General features: G+C 37.0%; 1 protein-coding gene across 2 annotated transcripts in view; it reads left to right on the top strand.

The window, feature by feature from the left end:
- Window positions 1-27,780, top strand: part of STAU2 (staufen double-stranded RNA binding protein 2) — a 285,467-nt gene that overhangs the window by 96,753 nt on the left and 160,934 nt on the right. For both annotated transcript variants that reach the window (XM_068983313.1, XM_068983312.1), the window contains exons 8-9: window positions 1,048-1,179; window positions 17,137-17,197. In XM_068983313.1, the coding sequence (XP_068839414.1) occupies window positions 1,048-1,179; window positions 17,137-17,197 (193 nt within the window). The remainder of the gene's footprint in view (window positions 1-1,047; window positions 1,180-17,136; window positions 17,198-27,780) is intronic.

Raw genomic sequence — 27,780 nt, 5'->3', positions numbered from 1 at the left:
GCATCATCTTTGAGGATTTGAAATAGCTCAACTGGAATTCCATCACCTCCACTAGCTTTGTTTGTAGCGATGTTTTCCAAGGCCCGCTTGACTTCACATTCCAGGATGTCTGGCTCTAGATTAGTGATCACACCAGTAGTGTATATATCTCTATTCCATTCTCCCAATTTATCCCTCCCCCCATTCTGTTTTTAGTTGTTTGGAGAAACTGCCACATTGTGTTCCATAGTGGCTACACCAATTTGCATTCTCACCAGCAGTGTACAAGGGTTCTCTTTTGTCCCCATCCTTGCTGACATTAGTTATTTGGGATATTTGTGATGATAGCCGTTCTGACAGGTTTAAGGTAATATCTCATTTTTTTTTTAATTTGCATTTCCCTCATGATTAGCAGTGCTGAACATCTTTTCATGTGCCTGTTGATCATCTCCATATCCTCTTTGGAGAAACGGGTATTCAGGTTTTCTGCGCATTTTAACATTATTTTAAATGGCAGCAATGTGAATTTTAGCCTTTTTAGTTTATTAATTCAAGTGAAGAATACTAAATGTAGTCATAATCAACTCTCTACAATGTGAATTTATTTTTCTGCTTACATAAATAAGTTTATTGTGTAAAAATTAAAGAATATAGAAATATGTAAGGAAATAAAAATGTTCTAAGACTGTTGGTTGGATAACATCACCAACTCGATGGACATGAGTTTGAGCAAGTTTCAGGAGTTGGTGATGGAGAGGGAAGCCTGGTGTGCTGCAGTTCATAGGGTCGCAAAGAGTTGGACATGACTGAGCAACTGAACTGAACTGAACTGAAGATTCTGTCATCCTGATATAACCCCCATTGACATTTTGAGGGCCCGATTTCCATACTTTTCTCTGTGTATGAATTTATATATATATATGTAATATAAAAGGGATCTTAATTGCTATTTTATTATGGACTGAGCTTTATATTTTTGAATGCTAGAGAGCAGAACACATTGCTTTGTGATGTTAATGTTTGTTACCAAAGCAGCTGTCATTACATTTCTTACTTTATTCTTACCAGGTCAAGGTAGGGAATGAAGTTGCTACTGGAACAGGACCTAATAAAAAGATAGCCAAAAAAAATGCTGCGGAAGCTATGCTGTTACAACTTGGTTATAAAGCATCCACTAGTCTTCAAGATCAACTTGACAAGGTGAGAGTTAAATTACACGGATAAGTTCTGTCCTGTCAGAATATAAAAATAATGCGCAAGTTCTGTTCCAGTGCTCCTTGACTCTCAGTACTGTTTTAACTAGTGTAAAGTAGATGTCAAGTTTTAACTTTTCCAAGTTGCTACTCTTATCTTCATATCTTTAAAGATACAGATTCTCCTGATGCAAAATAACCACTGTTTAGGGGTCACGATAAAATATTATAATCTTACAATTAGAAAATACTAAAAATTTGCTGTATAATTGTATATATTTTATATAACATTAATACCAATGTAGTTAAGTTTTACCTTACTGACTAATGATTTTTGCTTTATATACCCAGTTTTTTAATTTGTGTTTTTTAAGAATGGACGTTGTTAGCCTTTATTTCTGGAATACAGCTGAAAACCCTGGAAGTTAAGATCCTGAGTTATCCCTTTAGGGCAGGAGCTATATAGGACAGACTCTATAAACTGATTTTTCTGTTTACTTTAAATTAAAGGTAAACTCTAGGGTGTTTATTTTCTGCCAAGACTTGTGTTCATGGTCCCCTATTTCTTCTGCAGCAGGTAATGACATCATTAACACCTGCCTGTATTGCAAGAGAAGCTGAGAACCCTGAGTTCAGGACTTGGCAGTTAACTTAGCAGGAACTGACTTCATTTCACTTTGTATTCAGTTATCATTTTATCTATACATATGTAGAAATTATTTTTATTAAACACTTCATTTGTATGAACATTCCCAAAACAAGCTTAATAATTATTTCTGTCATAAGCAGTACAGTTTTTTCCATGCCATTTTCTCACATACAGATTCTATTTCAGGGATATTTTCAGTTTCTGCAGGAACACCTTTGTGAACTTTGGAGTAAAAATGAAATTATCTATTAAAAATTACTTAGATACACTTTTTAAGGTACTGTAAATATCTAGGCAGTTATTTTGAGTGATTAAAAATTATTTATCTGTGTGATATCACTGGAGATTTCAGTTCTGTTTTTATAACCTGTCTAGTAAATGTGTTTTCTTCTTTTAAAAGTATTTGTAACATGAAACCTAACACGTGTTCAAGTTTCTGTAGTTCTTACATTGTGTATATGTTGTTTTAACTTAACACATTTATATTGACTTAAAACTGGTAAGTGATTTATAAAAATATGTCAGAATAAATCTCCTCGTAGACCTTTATTTGTAAGTTAAATGAAAATAAAACAGAACAAAACACTGGCATTAATTTCATTAATTAGAAAAACATATTTTTGCATACCCACTGTGTTATTAGTTAGGGTTCTCCAGAGGAATAGAGTCCCACAGGGAGTGTGCATGTGTGTGTGTGTGTGTGTGTGTGTGTGTATCACACAGACTTATTTTAAGGAATCGACCCATGAAGTTTTGAATGCTTGGCTACTCCAGAATTTGCTGGGGATGCCAGCAGGCTGGAGACTCAGGAAGGAGCTGCAGAGTCTGGAGGCCATTGACTGGCAAGCTGCCTCTCGCTCCAGGGAAGGTCAGCCTTTGCCTAGGCAGGCCTTCAACTGACAACGCCCACCCACATTCTAGAGAGTCATTTTTTTTACTCTTTAGAGTTCAGTGATTTAAATGTAAATCTCTTCCAAAAACACCCTCACAGAAACACCCAGAATAACGTTGGGCCAAATATCTGAGTACCTAGCCCAAACAAGCTGACACATAAAATTAATCATCACACCCACTAAATGCCAGACACTTAAAACTGAAGATAAGATGACTGGAATTTGGTCCCTGGACTCATGAAACTGACCAGTAAGTGTTAGGGGTGAGGAGCTTACATCACGAAACAGTATAATTAAAATTCTAGATATGTGAAGATGAGTCTGGAAAGTCAGGAGTAGCTGAGATGACTATTTTTATGTGAAGTAACGTGCTTTTGAATTATTAATTTGAGATTTGAGCTTGAAAGTGACATGATCTGGTTTGCTTTCTACATAGGCCAGTCCTATAAGTAATGTTGTGAATGGATACAGGCAGGACAGGACTGAAGGCAGGGAGGCCAGTGCTAGCAGAATTGTTCAGGTGAAAGATTCTGAGGGTCTCAACTAGGGCAGTGGTGTAGAGAGGAGATGGAAAAGACACCAGCCCTGCTTCTTAAGTGTATGTGTTAAGATTTCAGTAGCAGGTACAATGCATGGAGAATACAGAAAGGAAGAATACCTGTAAAAAAGAGAGGAGCAAGAGACTTTAAGGAGGAGGTGCCTGGTACCTCCTTGGTGGTCCAGTGTTTAGGACTTGGTGCTTTCACTGGCCTGGCCCTGGGTTCATTCCTTGGTCAGGGAACTAAGATTCCCACAAGCTACATGGCTTGGCCAAAATAAAAAAAACGGTAGTTGTATGCTGTAAAGATCAAGTAAGAGGAGTTAGTTAATACCTTGATTTGTCAATAAGATCTTTTGAGAATGTGACAAAAGCAATTATTAAAAAAAATCTTTAAAAGTAGCTTTTAAAAAGTTGGCTTTTAAAAAAAATAGTCAAGGTATATACATAATTGAGTGGTGATGGTGGTGGTGGTTTAGTTGCTAACTTGTTTCTGACTCTTGTGATCTCATAGACTATAGCCTGCCATGCTCCTCTGTCCATGGAAGAATTTAAAAGTGCAAAAGAATGAACAGTGAAGAAAAAATTAGCCTCACTTTACCCTGAGACCCTCAGACTTGGTCTCTTCCTAAAGGTGTCTCCCATGTTTAGTTAATGTTTGTACATCATTTAGAAATAATAGTGTCTGAATATAGTGAATCTTGTATAAGGATTAAAAAAAAAAGATAAATGTCCTCACAAAGATATTCTGTATTTATGCACTAATATATCTCCACTTTAAAAACATTAAGATTTAGTGAATTGCAGCTTAATGAATTTTGACAAGTGTGTGTATATGACCACATCACAATTAGGATTTATAACATTACTGTTACCCCAGTGTCTTAATGCCATTTTATAGTAAATGTCTTTCCTTTTCCTCAGCTCCTGACAAACGCTGATCTGATTTCTGTCTCTATAGTTTTGCCTTTTCCAGAATGTTGAATAAATTGAATGGTACATTATGTAGCCATTTGTGTCAACCCTTATTGCTGAGATTCATCTATGTTGTTGCATTTATCATTTGTTTATCATGTGTTATCATGTATCTTTTCTGTTTGTTATTGTTTTATTCTTTACCAACATTTAGGTTTTCAGTTTGAGGCTATTGTAAATACAGTGGTTGTAAACATTCATGTACAAATCTTGATTGCATATATTATCTAATATAGCCTGTTAGGTACATATTCATATAATAGTGCACAGGCCACTTGTTTAGAAACTGAAGATGTTTTCCAGAGAGGTGGTACCATTTTCAGGTACCATTTTCATTTCCACAAGCAATGTGTGAGATTTCTGCTTATTCCACATCTGCTGTGGCTCTTGGTATTGTCGGTTTTTATAGCTTTGATGATGGTATTAGGTATTTAATGTTGTTTTATTGGATTTCATTTCCATTTTCCCTAGTTAATAATGCTGACTAGTTCATCATATATTTATTTCGCACTCCTGTCTCTTCTTTGAAGTATCTGTTCAGAATTTTTGTCTTTTAAAAAATTGGATGGTTTACTTCCTTATTATTGAGTTCTAAAAGTTCTTTATATATTTTGGATGCCAGTGCCTTATCAGATAAAGGATTCCTGTTTCTCACTCTCTGTCTTCTCTTCTCCTTTTTTACATATGTTGTCCAGCTGTTCAAACACCATTTGTTTAAAAGATTAATGCTTTTTCCATTGAGTTAGACCTTTGTTGAAAATGAGTTGACCACTTACGTGTGGATCTGTTTCTAGATTTTCTGCTTGTTAATCTGTATGTCTATCTATTCTTCAACTGTACAACTGTATATAGAGTCTGCCTTTTTTGGATAAGGTTTGAGATCAGATAAAGAACTTCATCTTTGTTCTACTTTGAAAAACTTGTTTTGGCTAATCTTTATATTCTCATAATAAATTTTTTTTCATAATAAATTTTTAAATCAATTTCTACCAAAAAAAATATCCATTTGGAATTTTTCTTTGGGATTATGTTGAATATTACATAGATCATGTTTGCATTTATTAATATATCTTCAAAATATTGAGTCTTCCAACCTTTGAACAAGATCTTGCTCTCGTTATTTAGGTTTTTTGAAATATAACCCAGCAGTGTTTGTACTTTTTTATGGAAATATCTTCCACATTTTTTATGTTTATCCCTAAATGTTTCATGTTTGTGGGTGCTATTGGTAATGGCATTGGTTTTTAATTTCAGTTTCTAATTCTTCTTTTCTAGCATATAGAAATACAATTGTCTTTATATATTGACTTTGCATCCTGTGACCTTGCTGAACTGACTTATCTTGTAGATTTTTGCAATTTTCTGCATTGATGATTGTGTTATCTGTTAATACAGTGTATTTTTTTCTTGCTAATCTGTATGGTTTTATTTATTTGTCCTGCTTTATTGCCTTGAGTGAAACATCCCATTCAGTGTTGAATAGAAGGTTGATTGTTGAAACAGAAAAACAGGTATCTTGACTTTGTTCCCAACCTTACAAGGACATTGTTCAGTCTTTTGCTATTATATAACATGATGCTTGTAGGTTTTTTATACAGCTTTACATCAGGTTAATAGTTCCTAGTGTTCCTGCTTTGTTGAGAAGTTTCCCCCCCCATAATTATCAGTGAATGTTGAATTTTGCCAAATGTTTTCTCTGCATCTGTTGATAGTGACATGATTTTTTTCTGTTTAGTTTGTGGATATGGTGAATTTTATTTTTAATTGATGGATTTTTTAAAATTTATGTGATACAGGTTTCCCCCACTATCTGAAAGTAAAGCAATGCCTATGAAACCTTTTGTAAGCCAAAATGGCCTGAAATAAAGAAGCAATTGCCTTAGGACTCATCTTGCTAGTGAATGCACAAAATAAATCCAGACAGAACAGATTCTCACACACGGTTCAAAGCTGTGGTGACTGGATGCTGAGATACTGGGTGCAGTTGCCACTCTCGCTGCTCTTGGTGGGTGCTGCCTCAGTAACGGCTAGCTGTGGAGTAAAACACTGATTGGCATTTTTTGTTTTTCCATAAAAGTGAAAATCCTCTTTGGATTTCTTTTAGTAAGCAAAAACAGGTGCATGTCTTTCATAAAAGCAAAGTGACATAAACTTTTGAAAAGTGTGAAATACCTGTATATACATACACAGCAAAAAATTACCATTTTAACCATTTTTAGGTGTACAATTCAGTGGCATTAAGTACGTTTACAGTGTTCTACAACTATCTCCACTATCCACTTCCAGAAAGTCTTCATCATCTGAAGTAGAAATACTGGTTTTAGTATCATTATCAGGGTAGTGCTAGACTCATATAGTAAGTTTGGAAGTATCTCCTTCTCTTTCATCATCTCAGAGAGTTTGGTATTCTTCCTTCATTAATTGTTGAGTAAAATTTACTGGTGGAGCCATCGGGGTTTATAATTTTTTATGTAAGAAGGCTTTAAGTATAAATTGATGTAAAAATAAATATAAGACTACTCAGATTACCTACTGCCGAGCGAGCTTTGGCAGTTTGAATCTTTCAAGGGTCTGTCCATCTCCTCTAAGCTGAATTTAATGGTATAAAATTGTTCATAGGATTCCTTTGTTATTCTTTTAATGGCTATAGCATCTGTAATGATATTTTCTCCCTCATTTCTGATATTGATAATTGTTTCCTCTCTTTTTATCCTGATGAATCTAGCTAGGGGTTTGTAATTTTTTTTTATCATTTTCAAGCAACAAGATTGTGATTTCATTGATTTTTTTCCCTGTTATTCTGTTTTCAGTTTTACTGATTTCTGTTCTTTATTTTATCCTTTGTTTATTTGCTTTGGGTTTAATTTTCTGTTGTTTTTCTACTTTTGTAAGCCAGAAGCTTAAGCTGTGGATCTGAGAATTTAGTGATATATATTTCTCTTTAAGTGCTGGTTTAGCCCTGGCCCACAAATTTTGAGAAGCTGAGTTTTTACTTCATTTCATCAAAATGTGTTCTAATTTCCCTTTGGTTTCTTCATTCAAGTCCTGTGTCTCTTCTGATTTTGTTAACTTCTTTTATCAAGTGCTAATATCACCAACTATAAATTTGACTACTTTCAATTTTATCAGTTTTATGTACTTTGAAGCTATGTTGTTATATACATATACATTTAGGATTATTACATCTTTTTGATGACTTTACAACTTTATTATTATGTGATTTTCTTTCCATCCCTGGTAATATTCCTTGTTCTGAATTCTCTTTGATATTAATATAGTCACTTCAGTTTTATTTTTTTTAGGGTTTGCATGGGGTATTTTCCTCCCACCATTTTATTTTTAGCCTATCAGTGTCTTTGTGTTTAAATTGGTTTCTTTTAGAAAACATATAATTGAGTCTTGCTTTTAAAAATACCCTTTGACAATCTCTACCTTTAGTTGGGAGTGATCAGACCATTTGTACTTATTGTAGCTTTTGGTGTGGTTGGATTTAAACTTATCATTTTTCTAATTGTTTCTATTTATTCTATTTATTCTTTGTTCACTTTTTTCTCTTTGACCTCTTATGTAGTCATACATTTTACTTATCTTTATATGTATAAAACCCATAATTCATTGTTACTAATTTCACTTTATATAGTCAATTTTCTCTCTGTGTGGTTAGTTAGTTAGTTAGTTCAGTTGCTCAGTCGTGCCCGACTCTTTGTGACCCCATGAATCGCAGCACTCCAGGCCTCCCTGTCCATCACCAAATCCCGGAGTTCACTCAGATTCACATCCATCGAGTTGGCGATGCCATCCAGCCATCTCATCCTCTGTCGTCCCCTCCTCCTCCTGCCCCCAATCCCTCCCAGCATCAAAGTCTTTTCCAATGAGTCAACTCTTCGCATCAGGTGGCCAAAGTACTGGAGTTTCAGCATTAGCATCATTCCTTCTAAAGAAATCCCAGGGCTGATCTCCTTCAGAATGGACTGGTTGGATCTCCTTGCAGTCCAAGGGACTCTCAAGAGTCTTCTCCAACACCACAGTTCAAAAGCATCAATTCTTTGGCGCTCAGCCTTCTTCACAGTTCAACTCTCGTGTCCATACATGACCACAGGAAAAACCATAGCCTCGACTAGACGGACCTTAGTCGGCAAAGTAATGTCTCTGCTTTTGAATATGCTATCTAGGTTGGTCATAACTTTTCTTCCAAGGAGTAAGCATCTTTTAATTTCATGGCTGCAGTCACCCTCTGCAGTGATTTTGGAGCCCAAAAAGATAGTCTGACACTGTTTCCACTGTTTCCGCATCTATTTCCCATGAAGCGATTAGAATCACAGAAAATACATTTAACCTCATTTTTACCGTTTTCAATACTCTTCATTTGTTTAGATCCAGATTTCTTTCTGGTATTATACTCCTATTTGTAGAACTTCCTTTAATACTACTTGTATTAGCAGGTCTGCTGGCAGTGGTTTCTGTCAACTTTTGTTTGATGAGAAATTTATTTTGTATTCATTTTAGAAGTTACTTTTGTGTGGGTATAGGATTCTGAGTTTTTCTGTTTCTTTCAGCACTTTCAGAGATCTCATTCCATTGTCTTCTGATTTGCGTAGCCTTTTCTTTGAAGTCTGCTGTCATTATCTTCTTTTTCATCTTGATATGCTTTCTTCCTCCCTCTAAAGGCCTTCAGAAATGTCCTTTTTTTATTAGTTTAGCAGTGTAACTGTAATGTATCTAAATTTGATTCTTTCCCTTCTTTCTCCTCTTCTTTCCTCTCTCCTTCCTTTTCTTTTTCTCCCTGTCTCTTCATTTTCTTCCTCTTCCTCCTCCCTTTCTTCTCCTTTTTGTATTTTTTCTGCTTAATGAATATGAATATATTGGATCTGTGATTTGTTGTTTTTTAAAAAATTTTTGTCAATTTCTCAGCTATTATCTTCCTTTTCAGATATTTCTTCTTCCTTGTTTTCTCTCTCCTTGGGAGTTTACGGTTACATATATGTTAGACCATTAGTATTGTCTTATGGATCCAGGATTTTCTGTTCCTTTTTATTTTTCACTCCGTTTTTTTTTTTGTGTCTCAGTTTGAGTAATTTCTGTTAATTTATCTGTCATATTACCGACTTATTTCTTCAGGTGTGTCCATCTGTTAATAGTGTTATCAGTATTAATTTTAATCTGTTGCATTTCCCCCCTAGGATATCCATATGCTTTTCTTATAAGGTTTCTGTTTTTCTGATGAAATTTTCCAAATATTCATGCATGGTGTCTGCCTTTTTCATTAGATCTTTTATCCTGTTAATCATAGATAATATAACATTTATTTCTTAGAGTTGCTCTAGCACTTGGGTCATCTCTGGGCTCTGTTTTATTGACTTGTTTTCTTATTTTTAATTTTCATTTATTTATTTTTAATCAGAGGGTAATTGCTTTACAATGTTGTATTTGTTTCTGCTATATAACAACATAAATCAGCTATAAGTGTATGTATATCTCCCCCCCGACGACCACCACCCGTAAGCCTCCCTTTTATTGACTTCTTTATCATTTGACATATTTATTTTTGCAATTTTGGGTGTCTTCTAGTGTTTGAATGAACAGTGGACATTGTGTATTGAGAAGCAGTAAAGGCAGAGTTAAGTAGTACTTATGTTAAGAAACAGGCACGTCTCTTTTTCTGTCAGACTGTTAACATGGAGGGTGGCATCAATCTAGTTGGTAGTTAAGCTCAATTTGGGTGTTTTGTTTCCACAGTCACTATTAACTTCAGATTCCTTTAGCTTTGGTTTGCCACTGTCTTTGTTTTGTGTGGGGTGAGGTTTTGGGAAGATTTTCCTCAACTTTTCTGCACCATCCTCTGGTTTCATCAGTCCTCTCTTTGCTATGCCATGAGGTGAGGGATATCTCTATGCTTCGTAGTCAATTGCTGTTGCTTATTATTTGGTTGTAGGCTTATGTTGGATATAGAAGCATAGTTCTTGATTTTCTTGTACAGCTTCATTCTTCAAACTCTGTGTGCCTGAGTCTCAGAAGTGGGTTTTTTCCTAATGTTTCTACCTCCTTCTCCATGATAGCCAAACTTTACTTTTGTTTTTTTTTGTTTGTTTGTTTTTTTTGTGTGTGTGTAATAAAGTTTTATTAAAGTATAAAGGAGATAGAGAAAGCTTCTGACATAGGCATCAGAAGGGGGTAGAAAGAGTACCCCCTTGCTAGTGTTAACAATGGAGTTATATACTCTCCAGTAAATCAAAAGAATGTCTGGAGGTTGTAAAGACCTCATCAGACCTACTCCCATAATTTACAGAATTAGCCAGAAGGTTTAATCCAGAGACTGTCCTCAGGCAGAATACATTGTTGTTATATAATCCTAAGTAGAGAAGGAAAAAAAAGTTTGTCCTTTCTTCCTCCTTGAGAATTCCAGACCCCTCTCTCCTTGGGGACCCCTAGACTTCTTATCAACCTGCCTAGGAAATGACTCTCTCATTCCCCCCTTTTCTTTTAGGAGAATTATGTTGCCTAAGGAAAAGTGGCATCGTTCTCGTTCCAGAACTGCTTCCGAGCTGAGAAAGGGCATTGTCCCTGAATTGGACAGGCAACATATTCTCCTAATCCTCCTATGAGGATATCTGATCCAGGGGCCCCAGATAGTAGCTGGAGGAAGGTGCAGCAGTAGCAGGAGTTTGAGCAACCATTTGTAACTTAAAAGCTTTCATGTGGCTAGAAATAAATTTAGTTACACAGTTACAGATGTAAGGCAACGTAAGTCATTAAAACAAGTTAAAATCAAAATTAAAAGACACATTAAGTCCATAGGTAAAGTGCAGTGTATTGCACCAGTCCATTTTAGGGTTGGTAGATGTCATCAGATGAAGGAGAGGCATCGCATGTAATTGCTGTCGAAGGTATTCACACAGTTGGAGAAAGTCTTTTCCTTGAAGTGGAGATGTCCACCACGGGAAACCTTCCACTGATGAAGAGAATCTTTATAACCTCCTTAGCCTGTTCACTACAGAGAAAAGCCTCAATCCATCCAGTAAAAGTATCTACCCAAACTTGTAAGCAAGAATATCCATTAGCTCTTGGCATATGAGTAAAATCAGTTTCCCAGTCCTCTCCAGGATACTTCCCACTTCGTTGTAATCCAGATGGGGAGAGATTTTGCTTCCAAAACCTGTTCAGCAGTCGCCACGGCATAACCTGCTTTAAGCTTTCCATCCTGAACAAAAGAACTGCCATCTGTAAATATTTCCATGTCAGGATTGTCTAATGGGGTATCCATTAGATCTTCCCAAGCTGCATAGTTTAAAGTTAGGAATTGAGAACAGTCGTGATCAAGTGTTTCATTTTCCTTCTCAGCAAGGGAAGTGGCAGGATTTAAATTTCCACAAACTTTAAGCTTGGTTACTGGTCCTTCTAACAACAATGACTGGTATTTAAGAAGCCTACTGTCTGTCATCCAAATATTAATCTTAGAATTTAAGATTCCACTCACATCATGAGAAGTCAGTACAGTAAGGTTTCGTCCATTAATTATTTTTAAAGCTTCAGGTGCTAATAAAGCCACTGCCACAATTACCATTAGGCAGTGGGGCCACCCACGTGAAATTACATCTAATTCTCTGCTTAGATAAGCAAGAGGTTGCTGGTGAGGCCCTCGGGGTTGTGTCAAAACTCCCAAGGCCATACCTTTCCTTTCAGTGACAAACAAATTAAATTCTGACCCTGTGGGCAAGCTCAGAGCTGGAGCTTGCAGGAGAGCAGTTTGAAGAACCTTAAAAGCCTTTTGAGTTTCTGGTGACCAAACTAGTTTGTCAGTTTGGGCCTGCTGAGATTCAGCTATAAGTTTATGTAAAGGCTGGGAAAGTTCCCCATAACCCGGAATCCAAATGCAACAGTAACCTGTGATTCCCCAGAATCCTCTCAATTGTCTTAAAGTCATAGGTAGGGGATGATTTAGTATAGGCTTAATTCTCTCAGGGCCTATGGCCCTAGTCCTTTCTGATATGATTAGGCCCAGATATCTAAGTGATTGTTGACAAAGCTGAGCCTTTTCTCTTGATGCCTTGTAACCACAGCCTGCCAGAAAGTTTAAGAAATCTTCTGAGGCTCGAGATCAAGCTTCCTCTGTCTCAGCACAGAGCAAAATATCATCTACATATTGTAACACCACTGCTTCAGAGCTATTAAAGTTTTGTAGATCCCGTGACAAACTTTGTCCAAATAAATGAGGACTGTCACGAAATCCCTGGGGCAAAACTGTCCAGGTTAACTGAGAAGCTGGCTGTGTAGGGTCTTCAAAGGCAAATAGAAATTGACTTTCCTCTGCCACCGGCGCTGAATAGAAGGTATCTTTTAAATCAATTACTGAGAAATATTTGGCTCGTTCAGGAATTTCAGACAATAGAGTATAAGGATTAGGCACCACGGGGTGTAAAGGAACTACACCCTCATTTATGATACGTAAATCTTGAACTAGTCTCCATTTACCACTTGATTCAAACTTTACTTTTGAACTATAGGTTGTCTTAGCTGCAGTAGAGTTTTCCAGCCCCTTCCCCAGCATTTTCAGAAATCTGCTTTATATTGGTGAAAGGATTTGCTCTCAAGGTTTTCACCCACTTCTTTTTTTCCTGGGAGCAGGTAACTTTTGCTTCTAATCTTTTTGCAGAAACAGTGAGTCTTTGCCTTAGCTTTTGGAGCAACAAAATTTGTTGCCTTATCTCAGAGGCAGGCAGGATTTGTTTCTCCCTTTTCTCTTGTAGCTTGTGCTGTTTGCTTTGTGTAAAAGAAGAGTCTAGTGAGTGAAGTCACTCAGTCGTATCTGACTCTTTACGACCCCGTGGACTGTAGCCTACAACACTTCTCCATCCATGGGATTTTCCAAGCAAGAGTACTGGAATGGGTTGCCATTTCCCTCTCCAGAGGAGTGTGCGAATTTCTATGCTGTTCTGTCTGCTTCACACCTGCACCACTGAGTGGGGCTCTTTGGTTCTCTGCTGTATCTCCAGTTGTCCTGACTTCCCAAAGGAAGCCCATAGAAAAGAACTCTCTGGAGTTCCTCCTAATTTTTCTAAACTGCTATGCTGACCCTCACAGTCTTTTAGAATTCATTAACATTTCATCTGCTTTCTTCTTACCAATATTTTTGATATTTATCTCTTTCTTCTTTGCCAGTGTTGAAATATTTTGTGAGCTGAGCCTCGCCTCAGAGGGCTTTGTCACTCTCTAGAATTCATGTCATTTCTTTGCTTTACAATCTCAGATCTCTGATGGGTTTGAGAAAAGTTATGATTTCTTACATTGTCTGAGTCACTGTTACATTTCTACATTCTAAGGAAGAGCAGAACACTCTTTACTATTTAAAAAATACACTGATCTTGCATCTTGTTTTTTTTTCAATTACATGGGGTTTTAGTTACAACTTTGAGCTTGTAAGATATAACATCAAGATATAACTGGCATGTGCTTCATTCTTTGTTATATTTGATTATTATATATTGTTCAAAGTAATACTCATATATGTATAAGAAGTCAAGACTCATTCAAGATTAATGATATAAAGACTCAAGATTTATAGTAAAAAACCATGCTGTCCTGCCCTGGGACTGCCCGTTTCTGTTACCTCTTTTACAGAGGCAACCACTTACTACCTGTTTTAGCTGTTCTGTTATTTTGTACTGTTAGTAACTTAAACTGCAGTTTCTTGATTTTTTTCTTTTTAGATGTTATCTGAGTTCCTGCTTTGAAAACCGAAGTTAGTTTTCTTACTCAACATGTATAGTATTCTGTGTCTCTGTAACTTATCCCTGTACCCTCTGCCAAGTAAACATTTCATGTACTGTTTAGTGTCTCTCTTTTTTCTTTCTTGGAGTTCTTTATCTTCCTCTTCTATGTTGGATTGTTTGTTTGATAGATCTGCTGAAGACCCAGTGTTTTGGTTCTTCTCTTCACAATTTCCCTTTTAATTCCTTTTGCCTCTCTCTTGTTGAGTTGCCTGCTTTCTGGACAGTTTCCTTGTTCTTAATTTATTTTCTTGTGTTGATGGAGTTCATGATTTCATCATTTCCTGATAGTGAACGCATGAGTAATACAGTTTTTTGAGACCTTGTAGTTCTGATATATCTTTACATTTCCCCCACAATTAATTGGTAGTTTTTCTGAGATATGATTCTAAATAGGAAATATTTTTTTCCACAGTTTTGAAGGCATTGTACCAATGTTTTCTACCTCTCAGCATTACTGTTGAAATTCCAAAGTCTTTGGATTCTTTAGCCAATTTATGAAACTTTTACATTTTCTCTCCCTTGTGATGCTTTTCTCACGTCTTTTCTCAGAAGTTCTGAAATTTCTTGAGTGATTGACTGGATTTGTGTATTCTTTGATAAATTGTTTTTGGGTGTTTGGGTTTTAATCCAGAAATTCATGTACTTTAAAAGTGGGGAAACTTTTATATTTTTTCTCTGATGATTTCTTTGCTTCCGTTTTTGCTCTTGCTTCTTTCTAGGATACCTGTTAGTCTAAAGAGTGATTTTTTGCTTCTTCCTTCCTTTTTTTCTTTTCTGTTTCTCTTTTTGTTCTGTTTACTGGAGATTCCTTCAGTTTTGTCTTCCAGTCCTTCTTTGAAATATTTTCCCTTGGCTACTGTGTTTTTTATTTCCCAGAGCTATTCTTCATTCTCAGAATTTTCCTTTTTATAACCTCTTGTTTTTGTTTAATGGGTATAATACTTCTGTCTCTCTGAGAGCTTTTTTTTTTTAAACCCTTTTTTGAGGTTTTATTCTGTCCCCTGTGTTATGCTCACCATTCCTTGTGGATTGGGAGACTGATGATTGTCTTTAGAGGCCCAGTGATAAAGGGAGCTGAGGATCTTATCTTCTAGGATGTGCCTTTGGAATCCATCTCTATTTTCAGTGTGGTATATAGATCCATCCCATTCTCAGCTGTACCTGGTGTCCAGAGTCTCTTTGTTTTAGGCCTTTCTGAAGAGGCAACATTTTAGGAAATTTGTCTCCTTGGGGTCACAGAAGTGACCTGGAAATTTCATAACATTTGAAAGACTTCCAAACAATCTTTTTATTTTCATACTCGTCCAGGATTCATCTTTAGAAGTACCAGGTGTGCTTCTGATTCCTGAGGCTTTCTGGGGTCCTGAAGCACAAATCAGTTTACTCTTTGTAAGCTCTTTGTTAGCTTCTAGCTCTGCAGGTGAGGTTTCAGCTGGCCCACATCTGCTAAGTTAGTTATAATTAATCTACTCTCCATGTTACAGATTTTGACTTATCTCTTCTCTTGATTCCTTTCATATTCAGGGGAGGTTGGGGGCAGAGGGAAGGAGAGAGAGTTTATGGATTATTGGATTATCAATTTAGAGTTGTTTGGGGAGAGAGAAGAGATTACTGTTAATGTTTACTCTGTCATGTTAAAGCAGAAACCTTAGAAAAGCAGTTTCATTAGAGTGTTGAGATAGAAATCAGAGAGCAGCAGGCTTGGGATTCAGTTGAAGAAAAATTAGGCTTAGGGAATAAAACCTAATATTTAAATAACTTTGGTTGTTAGTGGAAGGAGAGAAAAGGAGGAATGAAGTGCTAAATATATTATTACCAACTTCAGCTGAGCCCTCAAATGCCTGAGGATCTGTATTTTTCTAATCATTGAGCTCTTTCTTTCCCAGACTGTTTCCTTCCTGTGTACACTTTCCTTAGATTTATAACCTCCCTCCCTCTCTCAGCACCCCCTTCTCTCTATGATCCTGTCTCCTGCTTCACAGAGAACGTGTGCATGGGCGTCTCCTCAGGCCTTCCCACCTACGTGTATCTGCATTGACACACGTTACCTTCTCTTCCACCCTTTCACTGTTGCAAGCTATTTGCTAGAAATGTAGTTTGTGTTTGGAGAAGGCAATGGCACCCCACTCCAGTACTCTTGCCTGGAAAATCCCATGGACAGAGGAGCCTGGTGGGCTGCAGTCCATGGGATCGGTAAGAGTCGGACACGACTGAGCGACTTCACTTTCACTTTTCACTTTTCACTTTCATGCATTGGAGAAGAAAATGGCAACCCACTCCAGTGTTTTTGCCTGGAGAATCCCAGGGACAGCAGAGTCTGGTGGGCTGCCGTCTATGGGGTCACACAGAGTCGGGCACAACTGAAGCAACTTAGCAGCAGCAGCAGCAGTTTGTGTTTATATATGGATTTAATTTATCCATTTGATCTTTGACATCTGATAGCATAATATAAAATAACAATTATAAAAAGAAATATGTCTCCCCCCACCCCAAAGTACTCCACAAAAAGAGAACATAACCAGTTAATGTCACTTATAATTTGATTAAAATACTACTTCAAAATATCTGACCTCAGAGTGTATTTTACACTAAATGTTGACCAAATCATCTGGTAAAAGCCAGGATATTCCAGATTTTGCTTAGAGTTAGGGTTTAGTTTTCAATTATTTGTACCTATCATTAGCAGTATTCAGTGACCCTTATCAGGACTTTTCCAGAACAGACATAATAATATTTCTATCATTAATTTAACTTCAGAAGTGATAAAAAATCTCTTTTAGTTACTTTAGCACTTGCGATGATTATTGTTTACTGTTTGGAAACAAATTACTTCTTCACCACCTTGATAGAGCCCATGTTATACATAATATATATACTAAACATTATGCTAAATATGAGGCTTTCTTGATGTAAACTGTAAATTTAAATAGATAAAATCAGGAGGCATAAGAAACAGATATGAATGTAGAAAAGGGATAGATGTTATAGTTCTTGTTAGTGATTCTTGTGTTCATGGTCCTGTGGTCAGCAGTGGAGAGGATGAACAGAATAACCTGTACCCTTTTTTATTAATTAGGATTAACTTTTTTTTTTTGAATTTAAGTTTCTTTCCTGAATTTAAACAATTGGTTTAATTTTTCAGACAGGGGAAAACAAAGGATGGAGTGGTCCAAAGGCTGGGTTTCCTGAACCAACAAATAACAGTAAGTTTCTACCTTTATATTAGCTACACTTGGTGTTTGTCAGTGGTTCCATGACATGTCCCTCACTGGGAATTTACTGGGTCTTTTTGGGCCTGAGATGCTATGCTCAGTGTTTTGAAGGCTTCAGGAAGTTGTGGTGTTTGCTTTCCTGCAACTGAGAGAAGACAGAGAGACTCATATCTTTAACATGGTTAAGTCATTGCAGACAGAAAACCATTTTATCCATAAAGTGATGATGTTGTTTTTTTTTAAAGTTGTTTTTATTGTGACATTATCACAGTAGAAAAGAATCAAGAAAGAGAAACAGTTATCTACCAGTCCAATATAACCCAGCATTAACTGTATTCACAGTTCTACTTTTTTAGGTACACACTCAGACACTTTTACATAATTAAAATATAGACAAAAATTTGTAGTATGTTTTCATTTAACACTGTAGTACACATTTTTTAGGTTGTGCTGAGTCATTAGAATTGTTGGTATTTTATTAAAATTACTAATTGAAATATCAGAAATGTAAGGATAAAATTGCTCACAATTTTATTCCACATAATAGTATATCATCATTAAAAATCCACTCCAGTTCTACTGAAGTGGGAGAAGGGAGCTATGGTGATAGCTCCCTTCCTGGAGTGAATCCTCTAACTAAATACTTCTAAGTAGTTAATGGGAAAATGAAATGGTCTTCTTGAGTCTTTGGGACCTTGATTGTTTTCAGCTCAAAATAATCTACATATCACAGAGAAACATTTTAGGATGGCAGGCAAATTTTGCTCACCTAAGATAATTCCCAGTGTTTGGAGAATCCTTCTAGTTGCTAGATAGCATGCTGCCTGATTCATGAATCATCGAATAAAGCCAATTAGCTCTTCAAAAAATTTTAAAAAGAATAAAAATAAAAATGCATCAGGTATTTCTGTTTTAAAAGGTACATGATCAAGCTGTTTTACATTGAAAGTGTAGACATTTTTAACTTCCACCCTGCCTCTCCCCAAAAGCATCTGTTTTCACTGAAGTGACCATTTTAATGTAAATCAGTAAAATGAAACAGCCAGCCAGTGAAGACCCTGGCAAAGTGAAGTCCCCAGTAAAGTCGGATCTCTCTCATTTCTAACCCCAGTTTCTCTTCCTGATAACCTTCAGAAGCTAAATTAGCTTAAATACGTAAATTGTTGTCATGAAGAGTACTCTTTCATATTAGTAGCTCATCTTTCGATGTATAATGAAATTTGTGACAATTCTTATCAGAGCCTGCTTATGAGAATTGAATTTTTGGATTATCAAAACTAGCCTCTTGAAAAAACTATTTCAGTGAGGCGATGGTATTCATGAATTATTTTCTGGGAATAATCTAAATAATTCAGTATGACTCTGGGCCTTTTGTCTATGTATGTAAGGATGATGAATGTGATAGGCTCAGCACGTTGCCCAAAGGAAAAATGGAATCAGTTCAGGATTCTCAGAGAGTTCTAATTCCTTTGTTGTTTGGATATAGAGGATTGTATTTACTTGGGCTTCCCTGGTGGCTTAGACAGTAAAGAATCTGCCTGCAGTGTGGGAGACCTGGGTTCAATCCCTGGGTTGGGAAGATACCCTGGAGGAAGGCTTGGCAACCCACTCTAGTATTCTTGCCTGGAGAATCCCATGGACAGAGGAGCCTGGCGGGCTACAGTCCATGGGGTTGCAGAGACTTGGACATAACTGAGTGACTAAGCACAGCACATAGTTATTTGATCAAGGAATGTGAGAAACATTCAGTTGATTTCAGTTTTATGTAAAGTACTTACAACAGGAGCTCTTTCTTTGTAAGCGCATAATGAATGTTAGTTTTCTTCCATGCCTTCTTCCCCCCACCCTATTTTTATAATAAAAATTCTATAATTTTGTGTAGGCTTGCCAAAAATGTCTTTCTTAAACTTATCTCTCAGATTTTTCTGTATGTACACGTGACCAAAGAATATGTATGGTTTGTATTTGAATGATTACTTTTGACATTAGAATTTTTTTCAGAGAACATAAACATTACATATTTAAATATGGAAGTCAGGTAGTTGTTAATTTGTTAGTTTTAACATGAAAGCACATTATAGATGACCTGAAGCCTCCATCACTAAACAGTGGTAATTTGACCCTCATCTTTACGTCTGTTGATTTATTATTATTATTATTATTATTTTACTTTCTGAGGGATTTAGAGCTCCTTTGCAAGTAGGGGAAGAAATATCACAAAAGGGCCAGTGAGTTTCACTGATGAGAAAGAATGTGTAAGAATGTCTAAAAGATTTGCTTTAAACATAATGTTGGAAATGATAAGCTGTTTGAAGCATCCTTAAAATTTAACCAAATGTTAGCACTTTAGGACTTGCTCTGGTCTCCAGTGGTTCAAAATCTGAAAGAAGAATGCTCCCTGGCCCCTTCCCAGTATTGTGGAGGTGAGAAAGCTGATACAGAGGTTCTCTGAGTGGGCCCTGCCCAGGTTACCGCGGACAGCGAGGGTGGTCCAGCTCTGACAGTTAACTGTCTGTCTTCTCCTGAGAAGAGAGTGTGGTTCTGTGATAGTGGAACCCCTGGGTTCTGTGTAGTAGAACCCCTGAGTCCTCTGGAGCCAGCTCCTAGCTACTTTAAATACAAGAAAAAGTAGATCACTATGATGACTCCATTACCTAAAAAATAATTTAAATTCACATAGTATGATAGCTTTTAGGTTAAAGTGTCTTCTAGTTAATCAATTCCTTAAGTTTGAAATTCTGCCCTAGGTGTTTCCTGTCCTGTGGACAGTATGTGCCTTAGTGTTTTTCAGGCAGAAGTTAGAGCAGGGGTTGCTCAGGGTGGCACGTGAGGGGAAGACAGGAGTTTGAGACTGCCTGAGCTGCCTGCCTCGCTGCCGTATTGTATGACCTTGAGCAGCTCAGTTTACACCTTCTTGTTCAATGTGCTCTGTTATGAGTTACACATACCAGTTTATAATGTTAAGTGTCTTTAATTTTCTAAACTTGATTAATCACCCTGCAGTAGTATCTAAAAAGGTAACATTACTTTGTAAACAACAAAATGTCATAAAGTGACTCTCTTCATTGTTTTCTTGGCTAAACTTTACTTCACAAATTGTAGTTGAAAAGAACAAAATTTTAACCACTCATTATTTGGATAGATACTATGAAATTAACTTGGAGCTATAGTATACAAAAATTGAGAGAATGCAGAATTGTAAAGGGGAAAGAAGACAATTTTAGCCTGATGCAGTTAGCAACTAACTGCTGCTGCTGCTAAGTCGCTTCAGTCGTGTCTGACTCTGCGACCCCATAGATGGCAGCCCACCAGGCTCCCCCATCCCTGGGATTCTCCAGGCAAGAACACTGAAGTGGGCTGCCATTTCCTTCTCCAATACATGAAACTGAAAAGTGAAAGTGAAGTCGCTTAGTCATGTCCGACTCTTAGCGACCCCATGGACTGCAGCCCACCAGGCTCCTCCGTTCATGGGATTTTCCAGGCAAGAGTACTGGAGTGGGGTGCCATTGCCTTCTCCGGCATCTAACTGTAGGTAGACCAAAAAAACTTAATGTACATGTGCATTTAATATTTGAAGTGGGAGATATTTTTTTAAAAGATTACAGTCATAAGAAACTGCTAACAGGTACAGCTAAGAAATAGTTTAAATGGCTTTGCAAGTGATTGTGATTGCATAGCTGGGTTCCTGGCTTGATTGGCTGCAGATTTAAAATATGGACCTAATTTTTACATCCTTCCCAGGCTTTCTTCATTGTCCTGAGTTGCAGAACATAGAGCATTCTAAGTGTATTTTCACCTTGTGAATCACTGTCATAGTCATGTCAAAGTGTAAGAACACATAACTCTGTAATGTGAGGTTTGTGTTAAATTTAGCATGGGGGCAATTTTATGCTTGGCATGCACATAAAAAGCTAGATTTTTACAGATGAATGACTAGCAAGTTTTAAAAAATATCATGCATTTTAAAGACTTACTGATGGCTCATGGAAAATTTTGTAAAATACTTAGATACAGTTCAGTTGATAAAATCTTTTTTTTAATTCACATTCCATGTTTCTTATTAATACAGGATTTTACTTAAAAGCAGGTTCATTGTTTCTTAAAGGTAAACTCCAGCTTAATTCAGAATTGGATTCAGCTCAAAGGTATTCACTGGTATGTGCCGAATCCACCCACTAAAACATTATTTGGAGGCATTTTTCACATAAATATTTTTCCGTTAACCTTTTAAAAAGTTTTATTTAGCCCCTGTGAAATATGCTGACTCTTCTAGGTTCATTAGAGATGACCCAAGACAAAATACTTTTGGGATGGGAAAGAATTCTTATTAACCTTTGCAGTATTGAAGTTGACGTATCAAAAATTTTGTCACTTTTGTGTTACGCTTAAGACACTTCAGTCGTGTCCATTTCTGTGCCTGCCAGGCTCCTCTGTCCATGGGATTCTCCAGGCAAGAATATACATTTCCCTTTGGGGCCTTTCATAATAGAGGCTTCTTTGTAATGAGACCGATAAATTACTTGGAGCCAATACTATTTAAATATAAAGCCAGGTGATTCAACTTAATTATTTATTTGAACATAAATACTCTGTTGGAAGTCTAAGAGTGTAGCTGACTTGTGGCAATCTTTCTTTTTCTTCTTCCAGTTTTATTGTTATAATTGATGTGTAACACTGTATAACTTTAAGGTGTACAGCATAATGATTTGACTTGCCTCATGAAATGATTATCACAATAAGTAATGTTGGTGACTACTTTCTAGTCATGGTGTGCAGGCTTCTCATTGCGGTGGCTTCTCTTGTTTGTGGAGCATGGGCTCTCGAGCACAGGCTCAGTAGTTGTGGCACACAGGCTTTGTTGCCTCATGGCACGTGGGATCTTCCTGGACCAGAAGTAGAACCCGTGTCTTCTGTATTTGCAGGCAGATTCTTAACCACCAAGGAAGTCTCAATTCATTGGTATTTCAATTAAGGGTATGAGAGAGTGTTAAACTTATCTGTTCTAGGCATACCAGTTGAGTTAATAATCAAATGCCCATTTATTTAAGGAAAAATAACCTGAAACTAGAAGGAAAGTCTTTAATCAGATTAACACAGTGTATTTTTCTGAAATATTCTCAAGAAAGATTGAATGAATTTAAATTTTTGTGATTTAAAAAACTTGCTTGACTTACATTTTTACATGCAAAACGATTTCAGATACATGTTTTTTGAAAAAAGGAAACCATATGCACAATTTAAGGCTGCATCCATTGATTGCGGGATGACAGTGTTCTTAAGCGTAAGAGCAGAGAATGAAATCATAAGAAAGATACGGATTTAGATATATGAAAACCAAAAATGAATTCAAGGAACAGCATAAGAAGATAAAAAGTCAAATGATAGAAGGCATAACTAGCAGCCTATGTAGCCACAGGTTAAAAATACACAAAGGACACTTACAGATTAATAAACTGGTGGCTCAGTAGTAAAGAATCTGCCTTCTATGCAGGGGACACTGGTTCAGTCCCTGGGTCAGGAAGATCCTCTGGAGGAGAAAGTGGCAACCCACTCCAGTATTCTTGCCTGGGAAGCCCATGAACAGAGGAACCTGGCAGGCTACAGTCCACAGAGTCCCAAAAGAGTTGGACACACCTAGCTACTGAACAGCAATAGAAAAATGCCCAAAGAACTTAGGGAGTCATTTAAAAAGAACAGAAATTAAATAATGAAACTGTTCAGCAATCAGGAAAGTCCAGATTAGAAATAAATGTTACATAATTTCTGATCCATATAATTGACGAGAATTTAAAAATGATTATTCCAACCATTGAAGCAACAAGCACTCACCAGCTGTTACAGGATTGGGAAATAGCAGTGCCTTTCTGAAGAAGTAAGAATACAAAGTTTAGGACCATTTTTCTTATAACTTAACTAAAAGATATGGAAAAATATAAGAGAATTTTTTTCTGTAATAAACATACTCTGATTTATAATCAGAAAAAAAAATTGAAGTATATTTACAACACTCACAGATGTACAAACTTTGGCCTGAATTTCACAATCTGTTTGAATTTAAACAAATGATATGTATGTTAAATAGCTAGGGAGGTAGTTATCTGAACACCTAAGGCTCTCCACTTGAGCCTTTTATGACTTTTTTTTTAAGAAGAGAAAATGAGTAGTTTTCTAAAGTTTGAATGCAATTTCAGTTTCTGAAATGTGTTTTGGAAATGTGAAATATGTGCTCTGTACTCTCAGAGCTCTATGGGGATCAAAGGTGTTTGGAACTAGGATTTTTACAACTGAAAAAAGCAGAGCAATGACACACAGATGAAAGTCTCCCAGACTCAAAGTTGAGGTATTAAGAACTACAGTGTTGATTTTCTCTGTTATCAAAGAAACTCTACAATAAACATAGGAGAAAATAAGAGTAGTAAGTACTCATTCATCAGCTTGTCTAGAAAGGTGGAGGTTTATAAACTCCCAGATAATATATTGTAATTTTCCAAGAGATGTTAAACTATGTGTTATTTTTAAAGAAAAAATATAGGTAATACTTGATATATAGTAAATTTAACATATATAAGTTATGACGCATGATAATAAACACTTAAGATTCCTACCACTCCATTTGAGACCCACAGTGTTACCAGTGTCGTTACCCTCTTTCACGTCTCTTGGCTGGCTTGCCTTTTCCCACCTGAGGTCACTGCTCGCTCTGGATTTTACATATAGTCCTCCCAACTTGTTAAGTATGTGTCTTTAACAGTATTTGTTTAGTTTTGCTTTTGTAAACTTTAGGGAAAAAATGACATTATGCTGTATACTTTCTGGAACTTTGTTTTCCCACTTCAAATTGTAATTTAAGACTTTTGTTAACATATAGTTATTTCATCCACGGTGCCACTGTGTGCATATTCTGTAATTAATTTATTCTCCTATTAAGCCACTGAGGTTATTTGCAAGATTCTGTTATTATAAACAGCATCACCCTAAACATTTTTGACCACGTCTCCTGGTACACATGTGTAAGAGTTTCTGGGAACACACCTTGGAGTGGAATCTGTGTATAACTGGGTGTGTGTAAATTCAGATTTACAGGAAATACTGGTTGTTTTGTAGTAGAAGAACTGGAGTGCCCTTCAAAATATCTAGTAGAAATAGAAACATTTTAAAGTCACTTTTATACTTTTGATTTCATTTTGATGATGTTTTAGTTGGATTAGTTCAAATTTAGTTCAAATTCTATTCTATCTTTGTTAATCTCTCAGTTGGGTGCGACTCTTTGTGACCCCATGGACTGTAGCCTGCCAGACTCCTCTCTCCATAGAATTCTCCAGGCAAGAATACTAGAGTGGGTAGCCATTCCCTTCTCCAGGGGATCTTCCCGACCCAGGGATCGAACCTGGGTCTCCTGCATTGCAGGTGGATTCTTTACCATCTGAGCCACCAGGGAAGCTGTACTATATGAGTAAAATAAATAAGACTATATCATTAATCTTACTTATTTTACTCTTATATTGTTACTTAGTCTTTTGAATGGGTAAAAATTTTAAGTTCAAAAAAGATGAGAAGTCTCCCTTTTGTCCTCTTTGGCGCAGTTTCCACCCTGTCTCTCAAACAAGTAACTTTTGATTAGTTTCTTATATATTACTCCAGAATCTTTTTATACATATAGAAGCAAATTCAAATGTGGATAAAATAATATATACCTTTATTTAATATGTTTTCTAGACATACTCTTCTACAATTTTCTTTTCATTCAACAGTATGTCCCAGAGATCCTTCCAAGTTGATTATGTGTAGGACTTTAGTCTTATTATTATTGAACTAGTTTTAAACTGACGGCGTTGGGATTGTTTACTTCCAAGGCATCTCAGTGGTAAAGAATCTGCCTGCCAAGCAGGCGACTTAGATTCGATACCTGGGTTGGGAAGATCACCTGGAGAAGGGACCAGTTACCCACTCGAGTATTCTGGCCGGGAGTATTCCATGGACTGTATAGTCCAGTGACCAGTGAAATTGCTCAGTTGTGTCTGACTCTTTGCTATCCCATGGACTGTAGCCTACTAGGCTCCTCCATTCATGGAATTTTCCAGGCAACAGTACTGGAGTAGGTTGTCATTTCCTTCTCCAGGGGATCTTCCCAATCCAGGGATCGAACCCAAGTCTGCCACATTGCAGGCAGGTGCTTTCAGTTTAGTTCAGTCACTCAGTTGTGTCCGACTCTGTGACCCCATGAACCACAGCATGCCAGGCTCCCCTGTCCATCACCAACTCCCAGAGTCCACCCAAACCCATGTCCATTGATTCGGTCATGCCATCCAATCACCTCATCTTCTGTCATCCCCTTCTCCTCCTGCCCTCAATCTTTCCCAGCATCAGGGTCTTTTCAAATGATTCAGCTCTTCACATCAGGTGGCCAAAGTACTGGAGTTTCAGCTTCAACATCAGTCCTTCCAATGAACACCCAGGACTGATCTCCTTTGGATCTCCTTGCAGTCCAAGGGACTCTCAAGAGTCTTCTCCAACACCATAGTTCAAAAGCATCAAATCTTCGGCACTCAGCTTTCTTCACAGTCCAACTCTCACATCCATACATGACCACTGGAAAAACCATAGCCTTAACTAGAAGGACCTTTGTTGACAAAGTAATGTCTCTGCTTTTTAATATGCTATCTAGGTTGGTCATAACTTTCCTTCCAAGGAGTAAGTGTCTTTTAATTTCATGGGCGCAGTCACCATCTGCAGTGATTTACCATCTGAGCTACCAGGGAAGCCCACTGGGTTGCAAAGAGTTGGACATGACTGAGTGGCTTTCACGTCACTGTATTTTTATATTATAAATAATCCTGTTGCATAAAACCTCATACCCACATCCATTTACGTGTTTGCTAGTGTTTTGAATAAATTCTCACAAGTGGAAATAGTAAGTCAAAGAATACGTGCACTTATAATTTTGATAAACGTCACCAGATTATACTCAATAGAGATTTCCCTGTTTACATTCCTACCAGCAGTGTATGGGATTTCCTGTTTCCCCACAGCTTCAGTAAACGCGTGTTCTCAAACTTCTGGATACTTGCCAATCTGATAGCTGAACTATGTTATTCAGTGTAGTTTTATTTTGCATTTCTCCTATTGAGAGTAGGATTGAGTGTATCTTTTGTACATTTATGAGCCATTTCTACACTTTTTTTTGTTTCTAAACTAGTTTATGTCAGTGATATCGTTATATCTGTTGCTCATTTTAAAATTAGTTTGTTGGTCTTTTTTTTCCCCTTGAAAAGAGCATGTGTGTGTGCCTTTATGATATGACTGGCCAATATTTTTCTTGGTCTCTTTATTTATGGTGGAATTATGTTTTAAATTTTGGTTTTCTTTTTAATGTGGCCTTTATTTTATATAATCTTTTATAGCATTTGTAATCTTAGCATAGTTAAGAATGCCTGCTCCATTCTGAGATTATAAAAAATTCTTTAATTACCTTCTGGAAATTCTGTAGTTTTTTTTTTCTTTCTTTTTTTTGTCCTTAAGTCTTTGATACCTCTGGGATTTATGCTAAAAGTAAGGATTCAGCTTTCACCCCATTGCATTGACTTGACTGTTGTATACTAAGACTCTTGTATGTGTGTGACTTTATTCTGCACTTTCTGTTGTCTTCTGTTCATTTGACCATGGTGTATGTGCATGTTCTCAGTCATGGCTGACTCTTTGGGACCCCATTAACTATACCAGGCTCCTCTGCCTGTGGGATAGTCCAGGCAAGAATACTGGAGTGGGTTGCCATTTCTTTCTCCAGAGGGTCTTCCCAACCCAGGGATCAGACCCACATCTCCTGCGTTGGCAGACGGATTCTTTACCACTGAGCCTCCTGGAAAGCCCTCATTTAACTATGCACCAGTTTTAATCATTATTTTGTTTTAATATGAGTAAACTTAAACTTTGTTTAAAACAAATGTGAATGAAGGTATGTTTGGTCTATGTTCTTTTCTGCACATACTACATGGAGTATAAGTAATTGAAAATTAAAAATCCCCTTGATATGAGGAATGAGAGGAGTGTGGGAAGTCACATTATCAATTAAAAGCACTAAAAGAGGCAGCAAGGGACTGTACGGTTGAAGGCAGTTTGGGTCCAGAAAGGCAACGGTGATGGTCTCCCTGAAACCTCTGTGTGTAATGGGTGTAGGATTCATTCATTCATTCAGAAGGTATTTGTAGACTACATTGTACTATTCTGGGGCTTCTCCAGTGGCTCAGTGTTAAAGAATCTGCCTGCAATGCAGGGAGATGCAGGAGACTTGGGTTTGGTCCCTGGGTCAGGAAGTTCCCCTGAGTAGGAAATGGCAACCCACTCCAGTATTTTTGCCCGGAAAATCCCATGGACAGAGGAGCCTGGCGGGCTACAGTCCATAGAGTGGCAAAGAGTTCGACACAACTGAAGTGACTGAGCAGATGCACGTACTGGTTTTGGTATTATTGCTGATTTTAATGAAGTTTTAATGAAGTTTTTAAAAGTTGAAACTGCTTTTTGAGAACCTAGTCAGTCTGTAAGATAAACAGGGTTAACTATTCCTCTTCTGCCCATAA

The sequence above is a fragment of the Capricornis sumatraensis genome, chromosome 11, assembly GCF_032405125.1.
Source record: "Capricornis sumatraensis isolate serow.1 chromosome 11, serow.2, whole genome shotgun sequence".
Lineage (NCBI taxonomy): Eukaryota > Metazoa > Chordata > Mammalia > Artiodactyla > Bovidae > Capricornis > Capricornis sumatraensis.
This window is presented reverse-complemented; position numbering and strand designations above follow the sequence as displayed.